Source organism: Diabrotica virgifera, chromosome 7 (assembly GCF_917563875.1).
Source record: "Diabrotica virgifera virgifera chromosome 7, PGI_DIABVI_V3a".
In the NCBI taxonomy this organism is placed as follows: domain Eukaryota; kingdom Metazoa; phylum Arthropoda; class Insecta; order Coleoptera; family Chrysomelidae; genus Diabrotica; species Diabrotica virgifera.
In genome coordinates, this window is record NC_065449.1 from 108,579,837 (window position 1) to 108,593,520 (window position 13,684).

The 13,684-nt window shown below is 33.3% G+C and overlaps 1 protein-coding gene across 1 annotated transcript in view; it reads right to left on the reverse strand.

Moving 5' to 3' along the window:
• LOC126888324 (beta-1,4-mannosyltransferase egh-like) overlaps positions 1 to 13,684 on the reverse strand; it is a 113,680-nt gene that overhangs the window by 39,877 nt on the left and 60,119 nt on the right. The window contains exon 2 of the mRNA XM_050656459.1: positions 6,235 to 6,511. Coding sequence (XP_050512416.1) covers positions 6,235 to 6,511 — 277 coding nt within the window. The remainder of the gene's footprint in view (positions 1 to 6,234; positions 6,512 to 13,684) is intronic.

The following is a 13,684-nucleotide window of genomic DNA, read 5'->3' on the forward strand; positions in this document are numbered from 1 at the left end:
AATCACGTGTATATTAAAACATAGAGTACAAAGACGTTTTCTGAGTAGTCTTAGATTAAAATATTTTACAAAAAAAGTGTTGCAAATTTTAATACCGACTTTATACATACCCAAAATAACGTTTGTTTATCTCTCGAGTTACTGGCCAAGGGCGCTCAATGGCTAATTTTGCTCTTACTTTATATTTTTGATAGTGCTGAAAAGAAAAATGAATGTTATTTTGAATTTTTTGAATTTTAAGTGGAAGAACATTGTCAAAATAGCAATTTTACCCTAAAAATAAAAAAAGAAGAAGCCACGTTTTTCTGCGATTTAACTCGCTAGATATTTGTTAGATTTTAATATTTTTTTCTCACATGGCTATAGCATATATTTTTCACCGTTTTGAAGGTGCTCTTTTTAAAATCGAACAAAGCTGTAGCGAGTTAAACACAGAAAAACGTGATATCTTTTTTTATATAAACGGTAAAATTGCGTTTTTGACAATGTTTCCCTACTAAAAATCCAAAATAAATATCATTTTCGTTTTCAGCACCATTAAGAACATAAAGTAAGCTCAAAATTAGCAATTCACCACCGGTGGTCGCTATCTCGAGAAATTAGCTTTTTTTAGGGTGTGCCGCTCGTGTACTAGATGTGGTAAAAAAGTTTACCTAATGATCTTCTTTCGTTGCATAGCAACTAAATTGGTTTTTGACAGATATCATAAATAAATAGTTTTAATGACATATTTCATATTAGTAACTATAGTTTTGTTGCTATTTTACAAAAAATTATTTATTGTGAATTTCAAACCATTGTAATTTGCAAGAAAAATGCGAAATGATCACAATTTATGGTGAAGCTGGACGGAATTGCCGTGAGTCAGTAAGAATTTTTAATGAACGCTATTATACTGACCGTCGAATAGACAGACACTATTTTAAGACAGTTGTAAGAAAATTATTTGAGACTGGTAGTGTTCACAATAAGAAAACGTCTATCCGAAGATAAACAGATTTCTGTGTTAAATGAGTTTGTCGTTAATCCGTCTACTTCTACTAAAACTGTTGCTTCCGTTTGTGAAGTAGATCGGAAAACAGTTTTAAAGGTTCTGAAAAAAAAATTTCATCCCTACACAATAAGAATGGTTTAAGAATTGACAGAAGATGACCCAGATAGACGGATGGAATATTGCGAAACCATGCGACATTTTTTTTAACGGTCAAAACTAAATGTTTGGGCAGGCATATTAGGTAACCATATTGTAGGCCCAATATTTATAGACGGTAATTTAAATGGTGAAACTTACCTAAATATGTTGGAGACCGAGATAATGCTGGCAATCAACGACATAATTACAAATCATCCGCAAGATTTCCCGCAAAATGTCATATTTCAGCAAGACGGGGCTACGCCCCACTATGCCGCCAGAGTTCGAAATTACCTAGATAATGTTTTTTCCACCTACCTCTACCGAAAGTATACTTTTCCGGACCTGATTTTAGGAACAAAGTTGTACTTTTCCTCCCTAGGGAGGAAAATATTTTTCCTCCCTGGGGAGGAAAAGTAAAAGTGACGTCATGGTATTTCATTCATGAAATATAACTTATTGACGCCCTGTACAATACCTATTTTCTATTACGTAAATATCTATACATTTTAACGTTTATTTATAAAACACCCTGTATTTTGCAGGATGGTAAAAAACAGTAAATTGATATTTTGATTTTAGAATGTTTACATTAATAATTTGGTTGAAGAACCATATGTATAACATGGGAGTAAAGTGCCTTTTCCTCCCTTGAATGATTACTGCCCTCCGCTACGCGTCGGGCAGTAAACTTCATTCTCGGGAGGAAAAGTAGCACTTTCCTCTCTTGTTATACAAATAACTATTCCGGCAAGATGGATTGGCAGACGGGGACATAGAAAGTGGCCATCAAGATCTCCTGACTTAACTCAATTAGATTTTTTCTATGGGGTTACTTAAAATCCAAAGTGTATCAGACACAACCAGATACAATTGACCAACTACGCCAGAGAATTATTTCAGAATGCCGTAATATTGATCAAGCGATGTTGCAAAAAGTTAGAGAAGAAACAAGAAATAGATTTTATCGGCAATCGTCACTAAAGTCATTCATTATTGTACTCATTTGCTCTCATTTGCGGCAGTAAAGTAACACTTTATTGTACTGAAAGAAGAACTTTACTTTAACCGCGATTAATCGAGATTGAATGTAAGTGGTCGATGGCAGTAATCGATTATTCATTTGAGTTAACTTACAATTTATGTACTTGAATTATTAAAAATATTGTACAAAATTTACGACATTGATAATTAAATTTATGCCAAAAAGTGAAATTCTGTAGTATTTTGTAATTATATTCATATAAAATAAATGAAAACTTGACCGATTTAGTAATTATTCAATATTGATTACTATCGATTAAAAATCGAAAGCGGCCATCATGCAAAAGTCATCTGTCATCACTGTCATAAAAATTTTATTACGTCTAAAATTTAAAAAAAAATTAAATTTTAAATTGTAAGTGTTAACCAATATCAAATTGTTGGCGATAAAACTTTGTATGCACCACGTCAGTAAAGACTCTTTATCGGACTCGTCTGATATTCGCCCCGCTCGCTACGCTCGCTCGGCTCATAATATTAGACTCGTTCGATAAAGAGTAACTTTACTAACTTAGTATATAAATAACTAATATTACTGCCAAGAAGCAAATGGGCAACATTTTGAACACCTTTTACATTAAAATAAGTTTTAGCTTCTAATTAGTTTGCAATTTGTTCAGTATTAGTTGTTGTCACTTGCAGTTCGTTACGTATATTAAATAATTAATTTAGTTGTAATAATTTAGACTGTAATAAATATTTGTTACTTCTATTTAAAACAAAATTTCTTCTACCACCTAAAAACTATAACTAAAAAAAATCATTAAAGTGCTGCAAGGTACGCATTAAAATTCTTTCTCGCATAATTCAAATTCTGTAAATTTTTGAACCAAAGTGTTATACATTTTAGAAACCAGTAATTCAAGAGCTTTTAAGTTATGTATCACATGATATATTTTCCCATTTAAAAAAATCAAAGTTATGGCTGGCACCTGAAGAGGAATCGCGTAAAGTTCACATACGTGCAAAATTTCTAATCAGATTTTACATGTTGTGTGCGCTTGCAGCATACTTGGTGCATACTATACTAATAATGAAGGCTTCGAAAGTAAAGTTACATTGTATTTGTTGTGCACAGACAGAAAATATAAAAATAAATAAAAAAGGCCATTGACCGTCTTCATCAGGCCAATGTTATGAAACAATTAATTGGACAAACTGAACTGAACAAAAAATTTCGGCCCATTACGATCGGAATAGTATATTGTGCAACAAGTGCAGAAAGGTACTAATTTCTCACGAGTTTGAAAAGTTGCGGTACGAGCGCAAGCGAGTGCCGCAATTCAAACGAGTGAGAAATTACCTTTCTGTACGTGTTTCACACTATACTTTTTCTACCAGCACAGTTTTTCCTAAAAATAAAAATCACAATTTCCAAACGACGATTAATTATAATAGGTACCTATGTGATAAATTTTAAACTGTATTTAATTAATACCTACTAATCAATTTAAATTTTTAAATTCCTTATACCTAAATAAATTGCACAGAAATCAGTTAAAAAATTAATGCACTGCCTTAATTTGTTTAAATTTAAACAATTATTACACATTATTGACATTATATTTATGCAGTCACGGATTTACACAAAACCTACTTCATTCGACGTCTCTTGCACAGGTTGCTAAATCCTTATTGGTTATTTGATAATTAGAAAATGTTTAATAAGAATAAAGTTCTAAAATAAAACAGTTGTAACATCCATAATTTAGTTTCTATGCTATAGTTAAATATAATAATTGTCTTATAGGTTATATATTTGTCCAAAGTTTAACCACGGATGTAAACAGAATATAACGTTACTCAGAATGCGGTAGTCCACGGATGTAAACAGAATATAACGTTACTCAGAATGAGGTAGTCAACTGTGCAGAAAAGAACTTTGCGGCACAGAAACGTCACTTTGCGGCACAGAAACGTCACTTTTCTGCACACTAATGTCAAATATCTTATACTGTGAGAAAATATCAAGTTTGCTAATATAAAACCGTGCAGAAAAGTGCACTTTGAATAGTGGTTGTCGAAAAAAACTATAACCATACCTATTGCCAGCTTTGGTGGAGCTAAAAGAGATGCTTGAATCGATTTGGGTATCATACAAGATAAATCAGTTGACGGTTTGTACAGAGTAGGGATGAAAAACCCAGCAATAAATACACATTTTTCGAGGCATCGTATAAAATAATGCAAAAAGAATTTTCTTAATGTCGAAGATGTACCAGACGTTCAGCTGTCTCTAAGAGAAATAAGTGCAAAATATCCTAAAGAGGATAATTCTTTATAAAATGCTACTTCAATAAAATATGCTATTCAAAACTATGTACGTAAATGTAAAAGGTCTAACGTATTGTGAAATTCTAAAATCTTATAATGTTTCACCATATGAGAATAAACACTTACTTTTTATTATAATTATGACAATAAAACAACAATAAATAATAAAATTAAAAAACGACGTTGTATTAAAACCAATCTAACAAATTTTGATATTTTAATAGTCAAAGACCTAAAATAGAATTTATTTCGGGGTTTGACTAAGGCCGTTAATCAAACCAGAGGATTGACTAGTCAAACCTAGGAGCGCCTGAAATTCGGGCTTTGACTATAACATATTATATTATAAAGTATCAAAACAAATTTGGTTTACTGATATTGGTGTAGCAGATATGAAGGAAAACGTTTGACATTTTTTAAAAATGTGATTTTAAGAAAAACGCCGTTAAAGTATTTTTACCTCAGTTTTATCGAATAAAATGGTCATATTTATGGGCTCCTTTTATTAGCTCCTTTTATTGGCTTGAGCAATACGAATTTTGTGGATATTTTCCAATAAACCCGTTACTATTTTTCCAATTTTTATTCTAATAACGTGTATTTAGGGATGGCGGTTTTTGAAAAAACACCCGCTTTCGATTATACCGTTTTTTCTACTTACGATTTAACCTGGCAATTATAACCCCGGTTATTTCAGAAACCGGTATTCGGTTTTTTAATAACCAATACCCATTAGGTGACAATGTTACATGTACATTTTACTTTAGTTTGCGATACTCCATTCGAATCGGTATTAATATTATCGATATCGATACTATTGAAAGAATATATCTATACCAAGATAATCAATCCATATACTAGGGATGGCGGTTGTTGACCAAAACACCGGTTTTGCTTAAACCGGTTTTTTACTTACAGTTTAACCTGGCGGTTTTAAAAACGCTTACAACCTGGCGGTTATAACTATTCAGGTTTTAGGATTTCTGAATCAATATCAATACCCAATAAGTTACAACGTCACATTTATATTGCACTTTTTTTAGTTTGTGATACTTTATAATGTCTATTTTCAATATAAAACCTCACAGTTTTTGATAAGTATATTGGAAAAAATCAATTTTCATTTGATAAACTACAGTCTGTTATGTTTCAACGAAAATGTTACACCCCCCCCCCCCCATAGAAATTCAGAAACCAACAGCTTCTTAAAAATTTAAAAAAATACGTCAATTTTTAATGAGAGGGGGACGAATTTCCATGCAAAATTCATGGCCTCAAATGTAACCTCCTACTACCCCGCATCGACCACCACTTATTTTTAAATAGCAAGTGTGGGCGAGTGCCACATTATTTGAAAGGTTATTGTTTTCTCTAAACGATTTATTTATTTTTAATTTGCGTAATAAATTTGAAGATAATTTTGGACCTAACAAATCTATTATAAATTAGTTAAATCCCAAATTATCTTAAAAGTTATTCCGCAAATTAAAAAAAAATTAGAGGGTTCTGTAGAGAGAAAAAATGCCTTTCAAATGATGTGCCACTCGACCACACTTGCTATTAAAAAAACTGAAGGGTTGATGCGGGGCAGGGAAAGGGGGACGAATTTTGAATGAAAATTCGTCCCACTTTCAATACAGATTGATATGTTTTTTTTTTAATTCTGAACAAACTCCTGGTTTCTGAGTTTCTGGGGGTGGGCAAATAAACTTTTGTTGGAACAATCTGTATACATTAAAAACAGTACGGTACCTAATTAATAATTGTTCTCATTAAACACATACCTATAATTGAACTTTCAGTGAGTACCGTTTCTTCGTCTAAATGGACAACCCAGTTTTCATTCTCCAATATATTGACTTTATCTTCTAAAGCATATTGCAAAGCCCTTGCCTTATATAGAGCACCAGACGCAGTGTTGTAATTCTTTGGAACAACAATCTCCCTTATTTTGTTTTCTTTGATCATACCCGTAGCACTATCTGTTACTACCTCAAAATAAAAGTTCTCTAACCCAAGTGATTGACATTTTTTTAAATTACGTTTTACATTGTTTTTTACCTAAAAATTAAAAAAAAAATCAATAAAATATAAAGCTATAAGTTAAATAGAACCAACATAATTTACTTGCTTTTAATTTATTATTCTAAATGGGAAATAAGAAACAATCTAACTTATAAAAATATTTTATTGACGTTTCAACTTCCATCTCGGACGTTGTTATCAAAATACAAAATATTACTAAATTAAACGTTGTAAAAATATTAAAAATGTTCTAGTAAAAAAATTCTTTTAATAATTAAATTAAACTGACTTATTCATATCCGCAATTCAGACATATATTATACATTTTAAAGTAGAACGCTTCAAAATGATATTGCCAATATTTATGAGTTGCGTTCCTGGGACGACTTTATGGAAGGATATTTCATTCGATTACATGAAATAAACTTTAGCTCAAGAATATTCGTCACAAAAAAGGCATAGCATGTGATTTGTCTTTTAAAAGACAACCACATTCAATGGTGACAGTAAAATTCTCGTGTTAGTGATTCCATAGTAAATCACGAGGAAAAAACAGAAAAAACCTCATGTTACTATCCCGATATTGTAAGTATTTGGCCTTACATTCAGCTTAATCTCAAAACTAACACCAAACTCTGATTGAATATTTATGTTATTTTAAATTATAAGTAATATTAATAATACATAGATACTGTAACGGTCTCAAATTCATCGTCTTATAAATATATCAGGTCCGGTCCTGTGGTGACGAATGAAATATATGCAAGTGTTATACCGCGAAACTTTTTTAATATATATCCCACAATATGTGATGATAATATATTTTTCGTTTGCCGTCCAAATACCCAGAAAGAATACGTTGTGTGTGTTTCGGCTAGTATCAAAAGAATTTAATGAATTTCTGAGACATAAAGACTGGGAAATGTTTATGTTACAGCTGAAATGTTGATATAATAAATTCCATAGTGGCGATAAGGTCTTTCAAGTGCCTGAGTTGAAATTGTCCGTTAGAACTGAGCCAGCAATTTCTTGGTGAGAACCGAAAAACTTGTTTATGCAAAAGAAGTATTTTCTGATTGGTTTACAACTCCTAGTGGGATGGTCTTAGAAAGATGCCCTGGTTTTTTATTGGGTAAAACTATCTGATGTTTGTTAGAATGGGAGGTGAATTCTTTTTTTGAGGAAGGAACCGGCTCAGAAATTGGCACAAAAAGGAGTCAACATCTAGCAATGAAGGTGTACAGTCATATACCGATTTGGTCTAGCGAGACAGTTTTTGGTTTTGTGAGTTATGAGATGTAGTGATTCTCTATTAAGTATGTTTTCTTAGTTATAAAACAAACGTTGGGTATAGTGAATACCACGAGAGCATATTTTGTGTCTAGTTGTCTAGAGTGTATTAGAAAGAATAGCTTCGTTATGTTGTTCTTAAGAAGAAATAAATACAAGTTCGCGGAACGAGTTTCTCCAACTTCATAATAAGATAAAAAAAAACTCATTTTTTTCAACAAAATTTTTTCTATTTTCAAATGAACAGTGCCTACATCGTTCCAATGTGGAATGTTCTATAATAATCAATCATTAGCAGTTACCTTTTTGCTAATAAACAAACACTTGGAATTCTATTCTCATACTATAAAATGTTGTGAAATAGTACTTTAATTCAAACAATTGTAAAGTGTTCAGTGAAAAGTGTTGAGCAACAACAGTTCCAGTTGAGCTAAACCAGATCCATGTAGCTCTAATGATCAATGCAGTCCAGGTCACCAGGTACTCATAATAAACTGTTTATTTTTTTTCTTCGAACAATCTCGCGAAAGACTTAACTTTACCAAAATCATTTCAATTCATTTTTAATTTTTTTATTTTTTTTAATAAACGAAATGTTTATGTTATAACTTTTATTGGTATTTTCCTTTGCACACTTTATCTCTTTTCCTTCTTATTGGAGAGAAGTACAGACAAATTTACGACCGCAATGGTAAGTACCAACCTACATTAAATGGATCGACATTGCAAGTAACTTTCTTAAATTTTGGATCATTGCAGTATTATTTTGATTTATTAATGGCGCCCAATATTATCTTTTAATTATTAATGTTATTTTAAAATCCACCCCTTAAATCTCTAAAGAATGTAGCTTACCGGAGCATCCCCAAAATTAGCGGAATAGAACATCACGCCTATGACCTACATAATTACACTGTTTTAATATATTTTTTATTTTATTTTTTATTTTATTTAACGCTACTTAATGCTTACACAAATGGCGTTACGTCAAATACTTTTTTGTTTGTTTAATTTAACCGTCTAGGCTTTTGTTTTCATTAACGTTACACAAATGCCGCCCACCGTTTAGGCAAGCTACAATATATAAATAAATATGTATTAAAATATAAATTATGTACTATCCTCCATATATGTTATTGACATACTAATCGTGGTATTTTCTTTCTATTGACTTCCTCTTCTAGTATTCGCCGTGTGCAAGTACTTGGAGGGGATACGAGAAACGATCGTGCGCTAATAGCGGAGAAATCTTGCAATTTTCTTAAATAATTCATTGTGAATTAAAATTGTCACATTGACGTATATTTCATATCTACTGTCAATGAAGAAGAAAAAATATATGTTGCTCCACAATATTGATATGGTGGGCAATTATTATATAAAAGTAAATTTATTTATGAATCAAATTAAAACAAAATTGCCTTCCCCCCTAAATTTAATTAATAGTATTTTGCTTGTAGTAGTGCATTTTAATAATTAATTTTATTTACTACATATACAATTGTTTACCTTAATATTACTTTTTCTTCTTATAACTTTTTGGGGCTATGGCATTGACAACTGTCCAGTAACCAGGACCAATATAATTGGCCAATATAATTAAAAGTGCGAAAAATGTTGCCGAGCTATAAAACCAGGTGTCGCGTTTCCGAACCTGCACGGTCCCAATAGGTAACCACATCGTACTGCATTCCACCAAGGAATTTGCGACACAATTCAAGGCGCTTGCTTCTTTGATTTTTCTCTGTTTAATATCTGTTTCGAACAATTTAGTAGTGAATGCGAACAATTTTATTAGGTGAAACATCAAGATCATTAAACGTTAGAATAAGTGAAAATCAGTCTTATATTAACAATAGGGAATTTGATAGATCTCAACTCAAATATTCCAACACGCATGGGACAATGAACATAGAGTTCAGTGAAAAGATTCAAGTATAGTCCTAAAAAAAAAGTAACAACAGAAAAATCTAAGGAGCGGCTCTAATTATGCTAAATGAAACCAATTGTGTCGCAAATTCTTCAGTAGAATGTAGTAGGATGTGGTTACCTATACTAAAAGAGAAAATCAAGAGAAAGAAAATACCACGATTAGAGAGTCAATAACATATGGAGGATAGTACATAATTTATATTTTAGTATTATTTATGTATCTATGTATTATTAATATTATTTATAATCTAAAATAACATATATATATATATATATATATATATATATATATATATATATATATATATATATATATATATATATATATATATATATATACATCCTACTATCAATTTGGCATCGATACATTATGCATTTACCATCGATTTGGCATCGTCTTGCAAAGTGGCATCTGTATATCGATGCCACTTTACACTACCTTAATAACTTTTTTTCTGCACTTGTTACCAGAAGTCTAATCAACTCGGTAGTTAGAGATTTGATTTCTTGATGTTACTTTAATATATCAACTTTCTTTGTTTATCCCTTACTAAGTTATATAAGTTTATTCCATAAAATGTTTGAGTCCAAAATGATGGTACAGTGAAAATATTATATACATTTAGTTCAGTGTTTTACCGTTTTGTCGCTGCCGCTATATACATGAAAACGTATATCCCACTTTCATTATCAATCATTTTGGCATCAGAAATTTGGCATCACTGTTGAATATAATATTATCCACACCGAAAAATAGGCAATTTGAGAATGTATATATTATTTTCATCAACAAATCATTCTGGCATCATGTTGTTTTCACCCAATTTTGAAAAAATGTGAAAACTTTGTATTATCCACGTCCGTCTGTCCGTCCGTCTGTCTGTAATCACAACTCCTCCGTCAACATACCAGCTAGAATGACAAATGAGGTGTCAACTGAAAGCTGATAATCCAAGGATGGTACTAAAGGTGAGATATTTGACCTTGGCGGTCTGTTTGTCGGTCTGTCCGACCGCGAATATAATTCCTCCATCATTATACCAGGTAGAATGACAAACGAGGTGTCAAATGAAAGCTTATAATCCAAGGATGGTACTAAAGGTGAGATATTTGACCTAGGCTGTCTTTCCGTCGGTCCGTACGACCGCGAATATAACTCCTTCGTCATTATACCAGGTAGAATGACAAATGAGGTGTCAAATGAAAGCTTATAATCCAAGGATCGTACTAAAGGTGAGATATTTGACCTAGGCTGTCTTTCCGTCGGTCGGTACGACCGCGAATATAACTCCTCCGTCATTATACCAGGTAGAATGACAAATGAGGTGTCAAATGAAAGCTTATAATCCAAGGATGGTACTAAAGTTGACATATTTGACTTACGCGGTCTGTGCGACGGCCCCTCCGACCGCGAATATAACTACCAGCTTGAATGATAAATGAGGTGTCAAATAAAAGATTATAATCCAAGGATGGTACTAAAGGTGAGATATTTGACCTATGCTGTCTTTCCGTCGGTCCGTACGACCGCGAATATAACTTCTCCGTCATTATACCAGATATAATGACAAATGAGTTGTCAAATGAAAGCTGATAATCCAACGATGGTACTAAAGGTGAGATATTTGACCCAGGCTGTCCTTCCGTCGGTCCGTACGACCGGGAATATAACTCCTCCGTCATTATACCAGGTAGAATGACAAATGAGGTGTCAAATGAAAGCTGATAATCCAAGGATGGTACTAAAGGTGAGATATTTGACCTTGGCTGTCTGTCCGTCGGTCTGTCCGACCGCGAATATAACTCCTCGATCATTATACCAGGTAGAATGACAAATGAGGTGTCAAATGAAAGCTTATAATCCAAGGATGGTACTAAAGGTGAGATATTTGACCTAGGCTGTCTTTCCGTCGGTTCGTACGACCGCGAATATAACTTCTCCATCATTATACCAGCTAGAATGATAAATGAGGTGTCAGATGAAAGCTTATGATCCAAGGATGGTACTAAAGGTGAGATATTTGACCAAGGCTGTCTTTCCTTCGGTCCGTACGACCGCAAATATAATTTCTTTGTCATTATACCAGGTAGAATGACAAATGAGGTGTCAAATGAGAGCTTATAATTCAAGGATGGTACTAAAGGTGACATATTTTACTTAGGCGGTCTGTGCGTCGGCCCCTCCGACCGCGAATATAACTCCTCCATTATTATACCAGCTTGAATGATAAATGAGGTGTCAAATAAAAGATTATAATCCAAGGATGGTATTAAAGGTGAGATATTTGACCTAGGCTGTCTTTCCGTCGGTCCGTACGACCGCGAATATAACTTCTCCGTCATTATACCAGGTAGAATGACAAATGAGGTGTCAAATGAAAGCTGATAATCCAAGGATGGTACTAAAGGTGAGATATTTGACCTTGGCGGTCTGTCCGTCGGTCTGTCCGACCGCGAATATAACTACTCGATCATTATACCAGGTAGAATTACAAATGAGGTGTCAAATGAAAGCTTATAATCCAAGGATGGTACTAAAGGTGACATATTTGACTTAGGCGGTCTGTGCGTCGGCCCCTCCGACCGCGAATATAACTCCTCGATCTTTATACCAGGTAGAATGACAAATGAGGTGTCAAATGAAAGCTTATAATCCAAGGATGGTACTAAAGGTGAGATATTTGACCTAGGCTGTCTTTCCGTCGGTTCGTACGACCGCGAATATAACTCCTCCATCATTATACCAGCTAGAGTGATAAATGAGGTGTCAAATGAAAGCTTATAATCCAAGGATAGTACTAAAGGTGAGATATTTGACCTAGGCAATCTTTCTGTCGGTTCGTACGACCGCCAATATAACTCCTCCGCCATTATACCGGGTAGAATTACAAATGAGGTGACAAATGTCAAAGTTTAGTAAAAATGACTCAAAGTTAGTAAATTCGTATATCAATCCACGCAAAGTTACACGTAAAATTCAAATATCGTCTTCCAGTTCTACTTTCGATTACTTTGGGTGAAAACCTAGGACTTACGAAGTCCAATTACTTGTTTTGTTTAAAAATAAGGCATATCATAGACATGCCTTAGGCATCATAGAAGAGAATGACACAGAAAAAGCAAAACACAGCAGCATGTCAAAAAGGCCTTAGTTATGTATCTTCGGTCCTGTTAGTCCAATCGTGATGTATAGCACCTCAAATGATAGGATTTGACAAACAGAATACAATGACATAGAAAAATCAAATACAACAGCATGTCAAAAGGGCCTAGTAGCGTATCTTCGGTCCTATTAGTCCAATCGTGACGTACAGCATCTTAAATAATAGGACTTCATAAATAGAATCAAATTTGACACAAACAAATCAAATACAGCAACAAATCAAAAGGGCCTTTGTTATGTATCTTCGGTCCTATTGGTCCAATCGTGACATACAGCAACTCAAATGATAGGGTTAAACGAACAGAATACAATGACACAGAATAATCAATTACAGCAACATGCTAAAAGGGCCTTATTTACGTAACTTCGCTCCTATTGGTCCAATCGTGGAGTACAGCACCTCAAATAACTGGATTTGTCAAATAGAATACAATGACATAGAAAAATCAAATACAGCAGCATGTCAAAAGGGCCTTAGTCTTGTATCTACGGTCCTATTGGTCCAATCGTGATGTACAGCACCTCAAATAATAGTATTTGACAAATAATATAAAATGGCACCGAAAAATCAAATACAGCAACATGTTAAAAGGGCCTTAGTCATGCAGCTTCGCTACAATTGATCCAATCGTGACGTAGAGCGCCTCAAACGATGGGATTTAACGGGCAGAATGCGACTGTAGACAAATCAAAATGGCGGCATGTAATAGCACCTTAAAATTGTAGAAATAAAATGGATTAACGCACAGAGGTGTATGACATATTATGTGACAGTATTTAACAAATTGAATACGATTACATATGTCCAGTTTTTGACAAGTGAC